Raw genomic sequence first — 21,824 nt, 5'->3', positions numbered from 1 at the left:
AATGAAGCAAGCATTTCAAATTTTTCAGGCATTTTTATTGTGCATAAGAAAGCGAACAAAGGACATACATACAGAAAATATGCCTGGCATGAGAAGGAAATGGTTCCAAGAACAGACACTGGCATTATTCTAAGCAGCCTGTAAGTTCATCTTACATTTTCGCTAGCACACAATGCATGCAGCTGCAGAAATTGTAGCATCTAATTTCACGAAACCCATAATGGAACTGTAAGGAAAGGTGCTGCATTGTGCTGCATTTGTAGATGGCATTTTTGTAAAATTCTTGGCTTATGCATTGAAGAAAAAAGTTGCTTAGAAGTAGAGAAAGCGGAAGGTGAATTTCTGAATATTATGGCTCATATGCAGTACGGAAGATTCCGTAGCGATTATGATAATTTCAATGTAGTTTCATTTACTTGCATTCATTTTATGCTGCTAATGTCTGCAAAGCTTTGCTACACAAACTCAACATTTTTTAACATAATCTGTTCCTTTTGCATCCACCGACAAGAGGTTTAGGGCTGAATGTCTTCAAAATCCGTTGCGTTATGTGGGAATCAGAATGATGTTGCAACCTGTTCCTCATTTTTTGCATATCATCCTGAATAAAATACAAAACACAAATACAATTCTCAAAAGTTACTTTCAGTTTTTAGCCAAGGTCCTGTGTTAGCATGTTCTCTACGTCAGTGTTTATGTTGCTCTATGTGTCTAGGCAGAGCTTACATGTGGGTGGTGTTTCTCCTTAATGTCCATTAAGAGAGTGCACAATATTTTGTAATTGCAACTATTTTTTTCATTCTGATTGTTATCAGACATAAACCGTGTGCACATAACTGTACACGTAGCACCTGGAGTAGATCAAAACTCAGGACGGAGTCCAAATTTCTCGTAGGTCTGGGATGAGCACCAGAAAGGACTTCTGGCAGCAGCTGGTGACAGCAGCTTGGAGCTCTGCGGGGACGGGCGCTGTGACTCACCAGGCCACAGTGCCAAGTTCTTGACATACTCGTTCTTGTGTCCTGGCACGGGAAAGATAATACACACTGAGCAAATTCAAGTCAAAGAAGTAAGTAGAAAAAAGAACTACCGAGCATCATTCGACATATTTGATTATTGCTATTTTTCAAGCATCGTGCAATGATTGTTACATGTTTATCAAGCGAATAAAGGGAAAATCAGACACCCACCCGTTCGTAGCAATTGCTACAAAGGAAACCCATACGGGTTCCTCGAAAGAAAAGCCTCATAGTTGAAAAAATAAAAAAAAATGAACGGGTGGATGTCTGATTTTCCCTTTATTCATTACTTCTCTCCACCTTGCGGGTTTCTGCAGAACTACTACGTCAAAATGTTTATCAAGCATTCCAGGAAGCACGAGTCAATCGCATACATGCCTCAGTATTCCTTTTTAGCTTATCAATGCACAGGTGAGCGTGTACACGCTGTATTTAGAAGGCCCATCCTTCCCTGTAACGAAACCTTTCATAATTACCACACCCTTGACGATTTACTCACATACTCCTGAATTCATCTGGACACAATGGGCCTTGTGTGCTATAAGAAGGTAGTGCCACAGCGATTTGACTGTGTGATATTCTTGTGCTAGTGCGATGGTTCCAACTTACGGTAGTCGAGGTGGGCTGTGGGATTGAGGAGCGTTTTAAGAATAAGGGGCAAGATGCTTTATTTGCACAGCTTCACTTCATGCAATTATGTATCCGGTGCACATACAATTTTTTTGTCTTCCAGAGTGCCCAAATTCAGGCAAGCTCACAAATGGAGAAAGAGGGTCTCATCAGAGGTCTTCAATTTCTCGGTGACCAGGGCATCTCTATAAGGTCCCTGACAACAGACCGCCATACAGCAATAAAGAAATACATGAGGCTGCATTGCCCGGCCATCAAACACCAATTTGACGTCTGGCACGTTGCAAAAGGTAGTTATGAAGGGAACTAACGTATTTACTACTGCTAGTAAAATACCTAATGTTGGTTAATAGGCGCAAAGCAACTCTTGACTAGCACTTAGCGTTTATCAAAGAAGAATGCATCTTACGTCATCATACTTCAAACATTTGCATTGAAGGGACTGTTTACCACAGGATCAGGTCTTTGGATTGTAGTGGGAATGATAATATTGTGTGTCACATTGATGTAAACAGCAAACTTGTATCCTATAAGCTAGGAATTCTATTTGTTATCTGGCTCTGAGAGTGGTGCAAAAATTAAGTGTTTCTCGACGGTGAAACAGTGAAACTATTGTGAGCACCATTATGCCACCAAAAAGCTGTGCAGAGAGAGTTATTTTGCTTGGATACATTATTGTCTAAAATTGTATTTTAAGTGCCTCTGCTAACTTTTCTTTGCATGAGAGATTGATTTCTTGATTTCAAAGTAGTGCGTGTTGAAAGTGGTACTGCTATCGTGCAGACAAGAATGGTGCACCAATGGGTCTTCAACTATGCCCCCATGACATTGTGACATGCAGCAGTGCTAGTAGCATTGTGCGAGTGATGCAAGGGTCACCGTCTTTTTCAGGTTGTTGAAAATTACAGGCACTCAGACTGTGCCTATAGAAAACATGCGATTATAGGTGGGCCAAAAGAACTTGCCGCTTATGTGCTGAGGACAGCTATTTGAGTCATTTTAGTGCTTTACACAAAGTAATACCGCAGAAACACTACGTGCTTCTGGTTTCTCACTTTTACCACCACTGCATCCACTAGCCCATTTTTCGGGCATCGATAGAGTTTTAAGACACTATGCAAATAGAAATACATTGTTTTAAAATTCCTACTCACTTACCAGCGAAACCACTGCACGTTTACACTTTAGATGATAAGCTTTCTATTGCATTACAAAATAGGAGGTCCTTGGAAAATGTTAGACAGTCCCTTTAGCTATGAAGGAACTAGTACCTTGAAATAAAAAAGCTACACACTTATTTGAGGCTACACTACCAGAAATAGTGTGCAGAAAGATCTTTCAGTGCACTGTATTCCAATTCCATTCTGTACTAATGCTTCGAGCTAGTCTTCTTCATCTACCTACAGTTGAAGTTCGCACGAGATGGACTAAGAAATTATGGTGCAAATTTTTTCCAGGCATCAGAAGAAAATTGACAGCTGCTTCACGGAAGGGCAGATGCAGGGAGCTGTTGAGCTGGATACAACCCATTGTGAACCATCTGTACTGGTGCGCATGTGCTTGCGGAGGAAATGGTGATTTACTAGTGGCGACATGGACAAGTCTCCTAAACCACATAGCTGACATTCATGATGGTCATGGCAACCCCTATCCCCGCTGCCTCCATGGACCATCCAGCAGAGTGTCATGGCTCAAAATTGGTAAATACAAGTAATCTGCCAGTTTAAGTGGCACTGCATTTTGTGCAGTGTAATTACATCGTCGATCAGTTGAAATTGAGAACCTTTTGCACAATTAATCAAATTTAGCACAATGTGCATTGTCCATCTAACTTGTGATGAAGGGAACAATACATATAATATGTCCTATCTCTTCTCACATTAGACTCTCCAGCGCACAAACAAGTCAGAGCCATTGTCATGGCCCCAGTGCTTCTCAAAGACATCCGACAGCTCTCGCCAGACACGCAGACATACAGCCTGGAATCTTTCCATAGTGTCCTGAACGGCTATGCTCCTAAATCTACCGCATACACATATGAGGGAATGAAGGCTCGGTAAGCATGCATGCGTTATTAATTTTTCAGGCAGACAAGTACTTCCTAAAAAATTTTGCAAAGTACTGCTGAGAATTAAACCTTGTGGGAAAACTTGCATTTCCAGAACACTGATTGCTGCCCTTCATTTCAATGAAAATGCCAACAAAGAGCAAGCAACAACAAAGGATGGAACACAGCAATGGCACAGCAAGACATCCAAGGCCAGACATAGCATGATGACTGTGTGTCCACTCAAGATGGCTGCTACATTTGGCAAGTTTAACTGTGTCACGTCCGTCTTTCAGTTAGCAGTTCTCCTCTACAAGTGCTCAGCAAAACTACACCTCACATTGCATTTACAAGCTATTCACAAGCTAATGTTGTAAGGAGCAGAGCACTGCAGATTGTGGCAGAACAATCTTTTTTTCACGTAGGGTGGTTATAGTCAGGACAGCGGCATGTACTGCATTCGTTGCATATTCAAGCATCGTGCAACACTTTTTGAAGTAACTGCGATCGGGATGCACAGACAGCTTTTTCTCCCAATTATACATTTTACCACAAGTAGACATTATCTTTACAGCTAGGCTCAATGCAGAAAAGCCAAAGTTCTTGCTACTTTGACACAAGACTGGCAAACCACACTCTCAGCGACAGACAAGGAGCAAAGCTTCACATGATGCATTAATTATAGAATGTTGCTTTTACTTATTTGTTCCCAGATCAGGTGACCTCTCCAGATATTTGCTATAGCATTAAAAAAAAAAGGAACACTGAAGTTACCTGGTTTGTTCTACTTTCAGATTACGTGCAAGATCTACAAAACAAGGTGACCGAGCTTTGCATCGAGCACCCGTCATTTCCAGAAGCACTAGCCCAGGCACCAGAAAAAATTGCACCAGCATTTGTGCCACAGAACGAACCTAGGCCCTCCAAAACTGAGCTCATAGCGGCACACAAGGCACGGTTTTTGAAGTTTTGATACATGTAAAGCAGACAAGCAACTGGTGGAGTTATCAAAAACCAATTGTTCGAAGGCTATACCAGTGAATTGGAAAAGCAAAGACACAAACTTCATGCTCGAAAGGGTTTGTGCTGTACTGAAGCGTGAGAAAGAACAAACCAAGTCGCATAGATTGTCTCTGCAACTGATGCTGCATGCGTGCAAGGACACCATAAGGTTTCTACCGACTGGCACGGGTGATGACAAGCTCAAGAACATCATAAGTCAAGCAGAAGACACTTGTTGACATGCACATCATGCTGGGAAAGCTTTGTGCTACACTAAAGTGTAGGAGTGAGGGAGCCAAGTGGCATAGGTTGTCACTACAACTGATGCAGCATGGCCACAAAAGTACCATAAGGCAGTTTCTGGGTTTAACAGATAATGACAAGTTTGATATCATAAATCATGGAGAAGACACTTGGTGACATGTGCATCATGTGGGAGGTGTAACATGCTGACGAATAAATGCAATACTGACCCTTGTAGGTACGCATTCAACTGGAAACAGTGTTTCACGTTCAGCGTGCTAACATTCAAAAGAAAAAACTAAAGTGCATTGCGAGTGGCTCTCCTGCTGCTGCTTGCAATTGTATGGCTGACTGTGATCATCAAATTTTATTCACGGAAGCTTTGGCAAGAACCTCAGAGAAAAAGCTACAGTCAGTAGCTTGACTAGGTCCGGGGTCCCTGGTTATGACATGGGAGGCAGGAAATAAAACATGAGCAAAATGGAATTGACACACAAGTGGAACATCGCATTACGTAGTGCTTCCATGCACATATGCACTAAAGAAACTATGAATAGAACTGTACATCAGGAACCACATCATAAAGACCAATTACAGATTGTCATTAAATATTTGACATGGCAGGTAAACATATTCAAAAAGCAGAGGACATGTCCTGGCCCAGCTAAAAAATTAATCGCTCAATATGACAGCACCTTCACTGTAGGAATACATTTGGCAAAGGATGCAAACGAACTCTGCATACCTCTAAAGCTTTCTGTATGGGTAGCAGAAAAGGGCCCATCTCGCTGCACACAGGCACTCAATCTCGCTTAAGTTGGGAAGCACTTGACAGCGTCCGCAGTCGCACCTGGAAAGCAGAAACACATGGTGAATTAGGCAGCCGTGTTGAGTTGTAACCTTGCAGCCAAGTAGCCTTAGAAGCTACTCGACGCGCTAACGCGATGTAACCTAAATGCTTCCGCAACGTCCACAATGCTTGCTTTAGCAGTACTCGCAGATGCACTCTGAGAAAGTCAACGTGCACTATGTTTTACTTGTAGCTAAGGCGGTAAATGGTCTCTCGCGCACTTCAGAAAGGCTAACAAATACTACGCCCGCCAGAGGAATAAAAATGTTTTATCAGCGCGGGAGGTACGGAGCTTAGTCGAACAGTAGTTGACAGCTCACACGGGCGTTTCGGTCGCAATCGAGCCCGATTAGAAAAGAATTCTTCCAGCGTGATTGAGAGTGATCGCTGCTATACGGTCCAACGATTCGGGCTGAGTTGGCTGAGCTCACAAAGTAAGAGCACGGACCTAGTCCAACCATTCGATCGCAATGGACGGGTAGCGATTGAGGGGATGCGGATCAAGCACCATCGCGATCGAATGTCCGTGTGCGCGTATCTGATACTTTTGTAATTTATGAGACAAGCATTTAGGAAGAGTCGTACGTACCACTTGGTGCTTCGCAGATGCGGCTGAAGGCGTGCGCCACTTTCAGCTTCCTTGCCTGTCGAAGAACTTGAGGCGGTGTCGTCGTGCGGCGATCTTGACCCTCTCTGTCCTTAAAACTCTCCTACACTCGTTTCCGCCGACCAGGTTAAAAATGCAGCGATGGCGCGTGTATGGAGGGCCTTCACCTGTCCTGATAATCCTGCGGAGCTCCATCGTGTGCTGCAGCGCTCGAAGCGCGAGCCCGCAAGAGCACTTGGCGTTTTTCTTCGCTTCAGTCGCTGAAGTGTAACACGGCGTACTCAGCTAGAATTCCATTACGCGCACTACATCTAAACACGTTCTAGAATAACGCCGTCCGGAGGAATATGTAACACAGGCTCACATGCTATCGGAGGCTCCACGCACACAGGAACGCCATTACAGCTGTTGCGCGGTTACGGCCTGACTTGACTCGCCAGCTGTGAAATCCACAAAACGAGCCGGTGAAATCCGCAAACTGCAGCGCTCCCTCTCGGACGCCCGCTGATTCACAGAAAGCGGAAGCAGAGACGGTGACGTCAGGTCCTCGATTTTGGCGCGGGTGATTCAAATTGAGCAGCGGCACCAGGGACTTTCGGTGGAAGTTTTAGATGCAACAAATTCGTTTATTGGCGCGCAGAAAGTGGTGATAGACTCCTACACAGATAATATATCAATATAACTAAACATAATATTTTCCTTTAGTGTCCCTTTAAAGTAGAATGCACATGAGTTGGGTGTATTGATAAGGTTACTTATCAGCTAAAACATGTCTTAGGTGTGTTGATGTGGGTAGAAAAAGTATAATTTCCACTAAATTATTTGCATAATTTGTGCATTATCTACTAAGAAAAGACCACCAAAGGATAATCTAGATCTTTTTTTCTTTTGTACAGCGCATTTAGTATACAGGTCTGTCCAAGCCGATGGCAATAAATGCAACAGTAATGAGAACCGTAACACTTGTTAAGCACGACAAGGGCTTCATACCGATTGGCAAAATGCGTATCTGCGTCAGCAGCTGCCTAGTGATTACCAGCACGTAAACTGCATAATGCCGATGCCCGAAAAATAACTTCTGCTGCTGAACTGTACATAAAAGAGACCCAAGAAAAAAAAAAAGAGATCTTCCAGCTGTCGTCAAACAAAATGCCTTCAGTCTGAAGCGTGTAAAAGTGCTTCCCTGAGCGACTAATTTATTGTTCTCTAATTTTTTTTTCGGCTAAGTTGCGAAGCTGCGAGTGACTGAGCTTATTGCAGGTTGCATGCTCTGAAAGCATTTGCAGTTGCATATATTTAGATTGGGTGGATGTAAATATATGCATGGATATATCCATTAATCTAACCGCTTTGTGTTGACTCTTTCTACAAGTCTCATGTTTTGCTAGCGGTAACTCCCCAAAATGATTTAGGTTGGTTGCCAGGCGCCTTAGAAATACTGCTACATTTACCCCATACAAAAAAGGCAGCGCACATACTGCTGATGCATGCCCCGCAAGCACGGCCTTTCATCTGAATACCTTAGCATTTTTTCAACTATAGGCATCTGTTTGAAAATTCCCCCCGCCAGCACAATTCCGAGGTATATACGTAAAGCGCGTCACGAGAATTTCGCTATGCATGTGGCGCAGCGTTCATGGCGGCCGGATCTACCAACAGTGGCTACTCAACACACACAATCTTCTAAGTGGCCGCTAATTATCAAGGTAGGACATTGTGTACTTTTTTACGCGCACCAACTATGACACTAAAACCAACAAGCGTGAGCGATCGCTCGCCGTAAAGTATTCCATATAATAGAAGCGAGAACGAGAGCGCGTTATGAAATCATATAAACGACAAACTGACACTATGCCCGAGTCGCTTACGCTACATGCAGCCGGTTCGCGCTACGAAATGCACTCACCTAATCATGACCTATCGATGCATCTTTGCTATAACTTACCGTTCAGTGAGTTGAGGTGCGACGCCACAAAGAAGACACGCATACACAGACACCAAGGCACAGGCAGACAGCGCACACCGCTGCAACAAGTGTTTGCTTGCCTGGTGCACTCGTTGAGAACTCAAATTGACCCGGACAGATGGCTCACTGCCGTAGCTGCCATTGCGCATGCGCAGGCGCTCAGGGCGACCAGCATAGAGGAAGAAAAAGATAGGAGGGAGCATTACGTCACGCAGCCACCGTTCGCACGTTAACGCTCTGTGAAGCCACAGTGGCGGCCCAACACGTCACCTCTCGCTTCGAGATCACGGAATAAATTGAAATTTGCCGAGACGTTTGGTTACCGGCAGTTTTTATTCGGTGCGCGCTCGGCTGGCAGCTGCTAGCTGCTTAGATGGAGGCCTCCGTGACTACTCAGCTGCTCTGCCTGTATCTCCGGTCGCATTATCTCTGGATGCTTGTTTCGCTTCGGTCATTTCCTGCAAGGCATGTGTTCCGCACTTTGGGCGAGTTGTGAGAGTTTCACAATCCAACGTCAGCTCATTTAGGCTACAGGTTATATACTTCGGCCGAAGTAAACAGACCGCTGTGAGTGATAATAAGCGCTATGAATTTTCCACATTTTCACCGAACGAGGCCTTGACCATGTGTACCAAATTTGCCCTGTTATGCGAGCTTTATTAATTTGCGTTGTCGCTGGATCAGTGGCATCGTACGCATGAGAGTTTTCATGCATGCGATTGATCACGTTGCGGGAGCGGAGTCATCCTTGCAGGCCAAACGTTGTGGAGCTTATTGCCTCAGATGACGCTGACTCAAGCAAGAAACGGTGAGTTGAATTTGTTACGTATACGTGCTTTGCTGTTCTCTCTTCAAACGAGGTGCGTTGTCAATTTGTCTGCTCCCAAGAAAAGCAGAAACTGGTGCAAACAGCGCTTATTCCAGCTTTTGGCATTTAGACCGATATACGGCCGCGTCAAGCGGTCTCCGCTATGTTCCCAAGCACTGGCCCTGCTTCGAACACTGCGTACTGCGAACACGAACAAGCGGTTGATCATCGGACGTATACGACCTTATTACAAAAAATATGAGGTTTTACGTGCCAATACCACGATCTCATAATGAGGCACGCCACAGTGGTGGACTCGTGAATAATTTGGGCCACTCGGAGTTCTTTAACGTGCACCTAAATCTAAGTACACGGTGCTTTCGCATTTTGCCCCCGTCGAAATGCGGCCGCCGTGGCCAGGACTCGATCCCATGATCTCGTGCTTAGCGGCCCAACACCATAGCCACTAAGCAACCACGGCTGGTAAACTTCACGTGTATCGGCGCACGAAAGACAAAGGTACACTCCAACTGAAACTAAACTTTGCTTTATCCCACACACGAGAATTGACTAGCTTACAAAAGTTTTTAGCCTCCCTTTATAGGTGACGTATATGCGTGCTTAGCTTCTGAAATGACAACAGGCATTACTATACGATTGACTGCAACACGAACCGCAGCGCACACTTACCGCAAAAGCAGTCAGCAGTGTAGCAACGCCGCGCAACTTTCGGAAAGGCCCGCAACATTTGCCTTCCACTTGAGACACGCTTGAGAGGCAGTCTCTCTGATGCGGCTCGCCGAACGTACACGCATAGCGCAACACCGTGATTCGATGCCACAATCCAGATACTTGTGCGCGGCATTAAACGAAAATGCCGCGGTGGTAGCCATTTTTTTTGTTTATTTGACGAGCTTCTAATGATTTCGAATGTGTATCGAAAAAAAAAAGCAAGCAGGAGTATTAAAACCTACCGCGTGCTCTGACGTTTTTATCACGTGTTGGGCCGCCACAACGGATTCAATCGCGTTGCGGCATGCGCCTCCTATTTCCTTCCTCCGTGCAGTGTTGCCAGGTCGGGCAGGGCGGCGTAGCCCAAAGCTAGAGAAACTGTAGCCCAAATGTAGCCAAACACAAAAAAGAGCAAAGCAAATTTGTAGCCAAATAGAGTCATTGTTATATTCAGTTTTATCTGTATATACATTTTTACATTCAACCACGGTAAACTCTTTTTGTACAACCCGTCGTAAAGAAAAAAATGTCCGTGATGCCATAACAGTCGACGCTTGACATCTACAACAGCTACATGATGCTTGAACACTTTTTTGTTGGCCCCGGAAACTCAAGTTCCAGCGAGTCGCTGCTGAGGGAGTACCTATAGAAATGCATCTAAAAGGTAAGCACGACCAAAGAACTTGGAGGACGCGTGGAGGACAACTGGCCAGAAAGTGTTGTGAGATGTTGATGGAAATGAACTGATCATGATTTGTGGTGATAGGAACAGGCACGTTGTTCGGGATTGAAGTAGGGATTATAATTTTAAATTGGCAAAGAAAATTTCAAAGGCCAGTAAGTGGCGAGGCCTCGCAATGAAATCTTGGTAATTTGGATGCAGTCTATGAGATTACTGTAAGTAAGTCGGCTGTTATTGAGTACAAGATAATTATTGCTTAAAATTGCAGCTGCTATAAATTAGACACTAGCACTTTATTCTATGCTTCGGAAATCAAAAGCACACGCATGGCTACGGCAACACGCTGAACTGCGTATCACGATTAAAATCGTTTCATATTCAATATTGGTTTCGCTTTAACTGTTTAAATACCAAAGCAGTTGCACAGGAAACAATGAAAACACGTAGCTATTACCACAGAAGTACTTAACACTTCGGAAAACATGAATCGCAGGAACGTCAGATTGCTAGACAAAATACTTTGTCACAATTACGGCCGCACTTGTCGTCTGCCTCCCACTAATGCCGTCATAGAATCACTATCGCGCTCACCTATCAGCGCTTTCAGCAAGCTGACAGTGAAAGAATACATCCTCACTGCAGATAAAAAAAAATTCTGATAAAAAAATCTTCCACGGCGTTTTCTGCGTTACCACTTCATGATTACATACTTTGACTAGCAAACTTTCCATTGCATTAAAAAATAGGTACCATGAAAATTGGCTCTCAGCTCTTTAATATTCACATTTAAGAGTGGAACGTGATAGCATTCAAAGATCCCTGACTGCTTCTCACGCTTCCCGGCAACTGCAGCGTATGCTACCATAATGTTTACCTGCAAACGCTGGAGGAGAACAATATGCACGAATGCGAGCTTTCCGGTTCTTTTTTTTTTTCATTCCATTCGCATGGCGCAGGCGCCGCCGCTGCCACGGAGGCGAGTGCCATCTGGGTGGCGTTGCATGGAACCGAGCGGGGCCCGCCGCTCCTACTTGGCAGTAACCGCTTGTCCTCGTTTTTTTCCTGTGTCCCCTTTCCCGCTTTGCGCTGCACGACACATTCTCATGGAAAACCAACTAGCCCAAATCATCGCCCTCCTACTAAGACGTCGAACGGCAGCTGGAAAAGGGGTTTGTGTTCGAGGTTCCGTGCAACAAGCCTATGTTTTCTCGTATATTCAAATTACCATTCGACGCTACCACGTCTGTAGGTTGAGTGTAGGTCGTACTTTACGAATTTTCTGACGCGTTTTACTTTGAGAAAATCAATTATTTCAGTAATGCATATGCGCCAGCCAAAGGGCCTACGTGGTTCGGGATCATTTTTCTCGCATGGACAACGGCGCCGACCCCGGATTTTCGGGACACGGGGCCCTTTACGCTATCGCATTAGTTCATTTCGTACGCAAAGGAAAATGGCAGTAAAAAGCCTTTTGTGAGAAACGCGGACTAGGTCTAAAGCTGTGCCCAGCGCGATACTTGAGGATAGAATCGTCGGCTCAGAGAACGATACACTGAGGGGGAGGGGGGCATTTCGCGCACACACGCAGAGACGCGCTGACGGCTCAGCCAGCTAAAACATAGCCTTAGAGATTTGTTTCTACTGTATGAGAGTCACCTATCGAGTGTGGATTAAGGCACCACTCATAGCGCAAAGAGAGCCAAGTCGCAGATTTTCAGTAGCCCAATTATAGCCACGTAGCCAGCTCGCCCAAGTCGACGCCAAACATTTTTTTCTGTAGCCCAATTTGGCTATATGTAGCCAAACCTGGCAACACTGCCTCCGTGGCGACGAGGGTGTGCACGCTCCGAGAACTCAGAGTTCCTTTTCCTTTTTGTGCTCTCTCTCTCTCTGTGAGTCATGCGCGCGGAACGGGTTGCTTTTCTTTGCCCTTTTTTTATTGATGAAGGAAATGCGCTGGCAGGTTGTATTACAAACGCTGTAGGCTATGGGGCGCTTACATTACGCAGGGGGCGCTGCGAAAATGGTGCTAAAAAGCGCCCTCTGTCCTAAACTGGGTAGTACCGAGCTCGGTCGTCTCCTTCGGAAAGCATGTCTACATATGGACCCGCCACTTTCGGTTTTGTTGTACCACTGATTGCAGCGAATATCGGGCGCCGAATATTTTTTCAGAGGTGGCACACTGCTTAAAGGCAATAAATTATGCAACGCCGAATACGTGTACGCCGTTCAAGAAATAAGCGGCGAAGTTTTAGCGCGGTGTCAATCGCAAGTGAAGCTACCCGCGCACGAAGTTGAACTTCAGGTTAGATTTGCACGCTGCTAGATTCAGGCGCAGAAACGCGAGGAAATGCTCGCTATAAATGAATTCACAGCAGCGATAAGCAGAAATCATGTGTACGGAACTGCTCGAGCGCACGATCGTACGCGCCGCGACGGCAGCGGTCTTTCGAAATGCCGCGATACGGTGGGCCTCCTGAACTGCATGCCGCTAGACAAGTAGTTATGCCTGCACTGTAGTAGTGGCCATCTGTCCCTGTAGCAACTGATAAATAACTGATGCGATGCATATGAGCTTGCAGTAACGTACGTGCGATGTCGTGCGCTGCTCGCTTGATGTAGCTTTTAATGACAGCGCTTGAACATCGATGTGCTGCAATCAATACTACCTTGCTGCGCTGCCTCAATGTGCTGGCTTGAAGTCAAGGATGAGCACATTTAACTCTCTAACCTGTACTGCTCGTAGTGGGGTTGTGAATTGCCACTGAATCAGGCCGACCATTTGTGCTCATTTGCACACACCTGGTCACTTCACCACTCCGCAGCGGTGAATTATTAATTGTCGCTGTTGCCGGGTCTCGAATCGTGAATCACCAGCCATGCCTGCTGCTATGTCGGTCTGCTGTCGGGACTGTAGGTGCAGAAGACTGAATTTTAGAACGCCGATAATCAAGCAAGCTTCAAGACAGGCGAAGCAGTCAGCATGGCGTGAAGTTTCGCTTACACTGCGCGACGAACTGCAGCTATCCATCGCACCCGACGCCCCGCTTCGTGAGGTCTTGAAGGAAAGCGGTAGAATCTGATGTTGGGATTCAGGCCATCTTGTTCATGGCAGCCCCGATGCAGAAATAACGACGGGGACGCTTTTTCGAGGCTGAGCAAGTCTCTCCGGACCGGCGTCGCCGATTCCTTCTGTTTCCAGCATTGCGTCACACGGAGAGTTCGTTTTTGTTAAACTATAGGCTGCGGCGAGCTCGCAGCGTGGTCGGCGTGGTATGTGAGAAGTGACGAGCTTTTTTGCACTCGCAACAGTGCAGAAAAAGCGTGAATCGACGCAAAACTCGGGCTAGAAACGTGCTTCGCCACAGCCAGGGCTCAATACTACCCAAGCTGGTACTACACAGATAACGTTTCGCGCGCAGCCACCAGGCGCCGCTACTATACCTCAAACTCCAGTGCAAGACGCCCATCGTATCGAACTGGAACGGACACTTGGATGAATGCGCTTTTTGTTAAAGCCGTTACAGGGCCCGTCAGGCACTTGCATTATCACCAGCGACGATGAGTAATACAGTGCATTTTTAGCATATCTTTCAGCTTACCGCCAAATGGTGTACCCGCACATCTTTTAGTGCAAAGCAGTCAGTACAGTAATAACGTACTCATATGCGTGGCCGCGCAGGCAACCACCTGCGAAGGACCGGGTGGGGTCAGAGGATTAGGCACATATTTGAAGTCAATGAGAAACTTCAATGAGCTTATAGTGCAAGATATCAGTCAACGAAAAACCACCCGATGTTAGTGACGCCGCCGACACATAAGGACAACGTGAAAAGTATCTGAGAATCGGACGACACACAAGGCGCACACCACATGCGTCGCGACATCGGTTCATCCCACACTCACAAAGTCTGCGTTGTCAGGTACAAACATCACGAGACTCTGTCCTGTTAGCTTGATGCCTGTTTGTAATCCGTTTGCAGTTAAAAGTGGCGTTCATAACATCTATTATCACGATTGGACCGGCGTTTTGTTTTCCTTAATTTACTGCCGCAAAAGTCATGCTATGAAAACTGTTAAGACTGTCTTGGGATTGCCGAGAGCAACTGCGTAGACCATATCATGTGATCAACAAATGCGGAGGTATACACTATGTTTATACTAAAGTCAACAAATAGGCTTTACAGCAATCTCAGCAGTGTACAACTTCAGTGGCTTACATGTAACGTAGCTCCGTATTATCAACAGCTACCTGCGCTCGGTTACAGCGTACACGAGTTGGGCCGAGATATTTACTTTTGTCTACAGTCAATCTTTCTATAGACTGCATGTAAACCTGAAGCAAGAAGACGTTTACAGTATCGGCTGTTTCCTGGTTCATCTTACGACTTATCACATTCCCCTCAAGTTCCCACATTCCCTCCACGCTCTTCACTACCGACGGGGCGCCTGCGTAGGAGAAAACAAAGGTCTCGTATTCAGGTTATCGTGAAGGAAGACACAGCTGTAGACGACTTTGTGCTGTTTGCTAAGCATCAGCCATGAAAAATTACAACCCCGGTTCACGGATGGCTAATTAGTGCTGCTGTTGTTGATGACGACGCCAGTGTGGGCACTGCAATCTCAGACACACCCACTTACGAAGCTAGCTTCCACCGAAGGCAGCAGGCAAGTTGGCAAGCAAGTTAGCCGCAACAATTGCCTTTTCGTTCACCTGCCCTCCCTCTTTCGCGCCCCCTAGAGTAGGGTAGCCAACCACACGCATCTCTGGTTAACATCCCTGCTTTCTCTCTTTTCTTCTCCTCCTCTTCCAGAAAAGGCAGTGTGTTTATGGTGCAATTCAACAGCGCGTTAAAAACGAATAAGATCGCGTCATGCACTCTAAAGGCTGTTTCACATGCTGCGACTGCAACGACGAAAATCGGTGCTGCCGCACGCGTCGCAATGCGATTTTTAGAGGGCTCATTTCACATGATTGCGATTTCAACAATGCGTCTGGTGCGACGCCCAGGGTTGCTTACTGCCAGGGTTCGTGACACACGGTGCATAATTCTTTTATTTTAGTGAATGAAACGTTTACACTATAATATTATTGACTTCTCTTGATTAGAAGCAAATAATATGTACGTTTACTAATTTATAAACCTTAGTTAGGATTTGTCTTGGGGTGCGCGACGGCGGTTTTGTTAGTTCAGTGCGACATCGCGCACGTAAACAGCTGTTCGCAGGTGGTTCAGCGATGTGTGTTGTCTTATCTACCTTCTATGACCGTTTCGTTCTGCCTGTGCTACAACAATCTGCAAGATGACCTATCGACAAGTTCATATAGCTACCCTCACCGTATATGCAGTATTCGGAATTCGGCTGCCACGAAGTTGTGTCAGCCCAGCAAGATCCTCGCGCTACCCGTGCTCGGCGTCAGCTTCTGGAGAAACGATGCGTGTATATTGCCCGTCATTGCGCATATGTGACGCCTGCTACTAGCCATATTCTTACGCCAAACGCAACAGGAAGCACCAACCCGAATGCCCGCGTGTGCCCCTGAACGAAGCCTCAAACGATCAGTGTGATTACGACGTGGAATGAAAACTGTGTTGTGAAATTCAACCTTAGCGCTAGCCTGGTTCGTTCATCGCCGTGCTTGCGCTGCGAATATATATATGGGAGCCCTCTCTAAATATTTCTAAAGGCGCAAAAGCCGGCGCATCAAATGTTTCGAGCAGTTACCGTCGCTTTTGTAGAAACCTGTACGTTGTAATATGGCATTCTAAAAGACACGCGTCTCATCCACTTTGTTGTCCCGTGTCTCGCGCTGGTAGTATACTCGGAACTTCTAACAAGAAGACCATATCAATACGCGCTATTCATAATGCAGGATCATAGGCCCACGGCAGGTGCACTTGCCGTAGAATTTTTCAGCTTTCTGCTCAGCCTCGCACGCCTCTCACGGTTAGCCTGTTTTGTGGAAATAAACATTATTATTATATTATTAATGTTATTAGATATTATAGTTTCTTCACTGTAATTTATAGCAATCATCCAGATTTGTTAAGCTAGTCATGCATTTAACCTGTATTAGGTCAACATTGTTATGACATGCTTATGGGAGTCATTTCAAACTAGATTGCTCAGCCAGAGAAAGTACAAATGCATATTTATTGATTTATTCCAATTTCGTATTCCTAAACAGATTATATTGGCAGAACTTTATGCCTGCTTGCATTTCCTGCAATTCAATGTTCAGAGCTGGAAAAACTGATTCCTTTTCTTGCTGTCGAAAGGCTGCTCCAATGTCGATAGCAAGCTATAATTATTCATTTCGAAAGTGTTAAGCAATGACTATATGTCTAAGCTTATCAATGCGTTTTTGTTCCACGAACACAATAAAGTTTTCTCTCTCCCTCTCATTGACAGCCATGGAATGAAACCGTTCACTTTCATAAGTATCAGGATGCAAACATTCTGGAGATTGTCCTGAGCATTTGTCTGCATCCTATAGTGTGCATGTTTGTATTAAGTTCTAGTGTTACAATCGCAGTGATCTACACATATTGTTATATTGCAACACATTTATTTCACTTTGTTTTCAAATCTACCATGTGGCCATGCAGTAACGACTGCATTAATAAGCAAAAAAGAAAACTGCAGATTCAGTGTACGTGTTGGAATCTATGCGAAGTGAAGTTTCTGTCAAGTGGTCAATTAAATGCTGTTAAAGTAACTGCGATATATACAATTTGTCTTATTTTCAACAATCCAACATGTCATCTTTTGCAAGGTTTGCTTATGCACCGCATAGGTCACAACCTTAATGTCATGTAATCTTTAGGCATTACACTGTTCACAAACCATACCGAAACGCAAATGGCAGTTAATGTACATGCACGCTGCGAGACATCAATGCAGTGACGTTTGTTGAGCAAGGAATGGTGCGAGGCGTATGCAGATGAATGAATGACGTGCTTATGTACTTATTTATATACCTTGCAGGCTGCAAGGTTGGAGTATTATGCAAGGGGGAATAAAAAAGTTGTTACATAAGGAAGAAGGGCACAACATTAAGAAAAAAAGCAGTACCAATACATTACACCAACTAGCCCAACGTATTTTACTGGCACAACATTATACAATACTTAACAAACAATAACAGAAAAAGTTACTGCCCATGCACCCTGTACAGACGGTAAACCAGCGAAGCTGAAATGTGCAGCCCCAGTGTTTATCACTGGGTTAATTCCAATGGTTTATTCAAGTCTTTCTATATTATTGGTTATGTCTGTGTTTCTTAATGAGGTTATGCACATGTTTGGCTTGGGTTTATCACATTGTTTATTTGGAATGCCACACATTGCACTTTGCAAGATCACCATCATGGAAAGTGCAATGAGTGGTTCATTGTGTTAATCCAGCGGGTCCATCAAGGTCTTTCTGAATGCTGTTATGCACTTGTGTTTTGTAATGCGTTAATCATAATGTTTATGACTTAGTTATGCACTGTAGTTACGAAGTGACACACCGGGGCTGCAAATTTCATTTAATTAAATACACGGACACATTTTCAAACCTATTGGGAAGTCTGAGAGAGACTGCTGCACGCGTGCTCTGCTGCTAGAGAGAAACGACGCCACTATCGGTCTAGCCAATGGCCCACCACGCCTTTGCTGTGAGATAATAATGACATCATGATCTTGTCTTAACCCCATCCCCCTCTGTGTCCCTTCCCTGCAATAATACGCAGATAAATGTATGTTTGAAATGCATAAGCATTTCGATGTCTACCCAACAAGAAATGTCTCCGTCCATCATGCAAGACGAATGCAATGGCTCACACCCCCCTAAACAATGGCTCATACCCCTACACTAGGGTTTTTGGGATCGGACCATGAGTGTTTCACATAGGCATATACAGCTTCACTGTAAAAAGAATGAACACTTTTATGCAAGAGACCGAGACAATCATGAGGTGTATTAACAAATGAAAGTTTATTGAACATGCCGAGTAAATGCTGTTTGACAAGCAATAAATCGAATTTACACAAAAAGCAGAAGCAATATCTGATGTGTGTCAATACAGATCCCAACAGGAAACGCATCCGTCTCTGAAAGTGTAACAGCGGCCATGCTGACACAAGATTCTTCCAGTGTATTTGCATCTACAGCATCCATAATTTCTCTAGGCAGCCGATCTCCACAGAATGCTAGCTTCTTCCTCTACAGTGCACTCTCCACATCTGAGCGTGCATTGTAGAGGAAGAAGTAAGCATTCTGTGCAGATCGGCTGCCTAGAGAAGTTACGGAAGCTGTAGATCTAAAAATGCTGAGTTAATCTTGTCAGCACAGCCTCCGTTAGAAATTGATGCATTTCCTGTCAGGAAACGCACATGAATTTTTGCTTCTCCTTTTTGTGTATGTTCAGTCTATTGCTTGTCAGCGAGCATTTACTCGGTGTGTACATTAAACTTTTGGTTGTTAAATCATATCGGTTTTCTTGTTTGTCCTATGTGTTCTCTGGTGCCATTTGCAGCCAGGCTATTCGTTTTTTTTTTAGACTGCAACAAGTCACTTTAATGGCCCTCATGATACCTTACAAAATTTTTTATTTGGCCAATGTAGCAGGAATGTACAGTGCGAAGCAGTAAGAACAGGGTATGCTAACTTCTAATTAAAAGGTTTATTGTGAAAATGCAGTGATCTATAAAGGTTACCACGAAGTAGTACAGCAATAAAACCTGATAAAGACTAGCCTCGTGAATTCATTAACTATGTTGCAACAGAAATGTGATGGACAGGAACGAAATGAACACACAGAGCGCTTCGTTCTGGTCTGTTGTCTATCTGTTGCACTTTAGTTAATAATGAATACACACAAACTCATCTAGTTTTCAGTTATTGTGTCAGGCTTATAAGCCTGCTTGTGTCCTGGAATATCTGCATGGCTACGTATCCTGTAATTTAATTTCTGGCCATGTGCTTGCAAGTCGCGTGTCAATCACCTGATTTTCCTGACAATCTTGTGTGATGTGCAGGCACAGACAGTTTCTGGTGAATCCATGCAGGGTGTTGTGCAGGGTGTAATCTGCACTACAAGTGCTGCTTTGATTGCTTTCAGTTCAACTTTTCTAGGTGTAGGATGACCTGGAATGGTACTCACTTATATGAGGTTTAGTTTTATGTAGTGTCATACTACTGTTACACTGCTATTGCCAGATCAGTGTACTATATGTGCCTTATGTTTGCTTGCATCTTCATGATTAGCAACCTCCTCTGTGTGTGTTTGGCAGTTGCATATAGTCTCCTGGCCTAATTGTTTACCCCCATATTCCACGGTATGGGCCTGTTGTGTTTCAAATTCAGGTACTCCCGAGGTTGTGTTTCTAAAGGGAGGGGTAGTCGTCTTTGCATCTCATATGCTAGCTGGCATAGTATCTTGGTACGGGGATCTGAGCTCTTGAGACAAAGAATTTGTGCTGCAGGCAGCAATTCTACTCTGTCTAGGTGCTTGTTCGTTAGCTCTTTCTCATAGAGGTCTTCAAGCATGGTACAGTTGGAAAGACCTGTTATTACTACCCGACGCCTGTCTTCGATGAGTTGTCTTTTTTGTGTGCTGCAGGTAATTCATACCGTACCATACCTTGGACACAAGCAAAGCATCTGCGATTTTCTGTAGTATCCACTCGTCCACCCCCAATATTTCGAGATTATTCTTTTCACCAGGTGTGGAAGTTGCATCCAGGCATTGCATAATTGTTTCACCCACGTGCTGGCTCTGCCGTCATGGGCTTACACTTGCTGAGGATTTGTGGACGTTGACTTGCGGGCATATTTGTCCAGCTATGTGGATCACAATGTGCAATCTGGGGTAGTTCTTGACTCTAGTCTTTCTTTTTTTCCGACGTCGATATGAGCTGACTTATCAGAAAGCGAGAGGCCAGACTGGCCAAGAAAGTCTGCAGTGTTGTCGAGGGCTTGTTGCATCATTCTTGATTTCTGTATGAGATAGCTTTCACATAGACTGTAATACGCCATAGGCTGTAGTGTTTCTTGTAGTATGCCTGTGTTGTTGGTGTGTGTGGGCCAAATGTACCTTCAACTCTGACCTGGAATTTTCTGTCTTGCAGAAAGTTACTGTTTAAGTGCTCTACCAGAAATGTTTTTGCTCATCGTTTCTCTTATTAGAGCTGCATAAGGTACTGCTGTTAAAAGCCTCTTCATTCTCTTCATTCTTTCATAAGCGGTATTACACAATGTCCTGCGATAAAGTTTCTGCTGCTTATGGCCCACTCATAACTGCCAGAAGGGACAACTCTTGAAAAGGGTTTGCTTTGTGCTATGCGTGCGACGTAGTATGAGCATTCATGCCTTGACATTTATACATCTGTAGAACCAGCTTCCTGACACAGTACTTGCTATACCTGATCATGCTTATTTGTGCAGTGCTGTTGAACAATACATATTGATGCAATGAATATTTACACACTCAAATTATCATGAAAGATGGTTGTTTTACAATTCTGCCCTTGGCTTTCTATTGGTGTTAGATTTTGCATAAGCATGCCCCTGTATGCAATAGTATTTTGAAGTGTAAGGGTTCAATAAAAGGTGATGAACTAAATCTAAGTGCAAGAGCTTTTTTGCTCACCTATGACTCCCATCGAAATGCGACTTCCATGGCTGGCAAATCAACCCCTCGCCTTGTTAGCAGCAGAATGCTATAGCCACAGTGGCAGGTGAACAAATTGAAGAACAGTATTTCTGTCTATAATTTTTTTTCTTGCCTGTATGTAAGTAAAGTTTGGAATAAGTTTGTCATTGCAAAAAAGCCCAGTTTGTGGTCCTTTATTGAATAAACCACATATTGTGTATAGTTGAAATGCAGAAATTTGTTCTAAAATCCTCGGGTGATATATGTTCTTGCAAGTAGCATGGTAATTCATTACTTATAAGGATAGTAATCGCAGCGGATATCGTTATATGGGTTTACGCACTAATATATGTGATCGCAAGCCTATTAGAAACTTCCTAGAAACATGTAAGGCATGAATGTTTCTGCACACTTGATCAGCTGTGAACGTGCAAGAACTGCTTGTACTGGCTGACTTCACTGCACAGTTTTGATTTAATTTTCTTCAGCGTGTCCTTTTATACTGTTTTATCCCCACAAGTACAGGCCGTTTGCCTGCTTTTCGCATTGTTGCACGAGTTCTACATAATTGTGTAGGAGGGTACGTTGTCACTGTG

General features: G+C 44.4%; 2 protein-coding genes and 1 long non-coding RNA gene across 8 annotated transcripts in view; 1 reads left to right on the top strand and 2 right to left on the bottom strand.

The window, feature by feature from the left end:
* The window catches only part of LOC135913489 (hemicentin-1-like), a 708,068-nt gene that overhangs the window by 131,218 nt on the left and 555,026 nt on the right, over nucleotides 1-21,824 (bottom strand). The window lies entirely within an intron of this gene.
* On the bottom strand, nucleotides 14-6,838 carry LOC135913492 (uncharacterized). Its single transcript, XR_010568039.2, has 3 exons — nucleotides 6,381-6,838; nucleotides 5,687-5,791; nucleotides 14-1,022 (listed from the first exon to the last, which is right to left on the bottom strand). It is a non-coding gene; the product is annotated as an uncharacterized lncRNA (long non-coding RNA).
* LOC139051810 (uncharacterized) lies at nucleotides 1,031-4,428 on the top strand. The gene is made up of 3 exons (XM_070528824.1): nucleotides 1,031-3,349; nucleotides 3,534-3,705; nucleotides 3,812-4,428. Exons 1-3 carry the CDS (start codon nucleotides 3,022-3,024, stop codon nucleotides 4,071-4,073), a joined length of 762 nt encoding a protein of 253 aa, XP_070384925.1. The 5' UTR covers nucleotides 1,031-3,021; the 3' UTR covers nucleotides 4,074-4,428.

This window comes from Dermacentor albipictus, unplaced genomic scaffold (assembly GCF_038994185.2).
Source record: "Dermacentor albipictus isolate Rhodes 1998 colony unplaced genomic scaffold, USDA_Dalb.pri_finalv2 scaffold_14, whole genome shotgun sequence".
NCBI classification, from domain to species: Eukaryota; Metazoa; Arthropoda; class Arachnida; order Ixodida; family Ixodidae; genus Dermacentor; species Dermacentor albipictus.
Note: the sequence above shows the minus strand (reverse complement) of the source record. Positions and strands in the feature narration are given on the sequence as shown.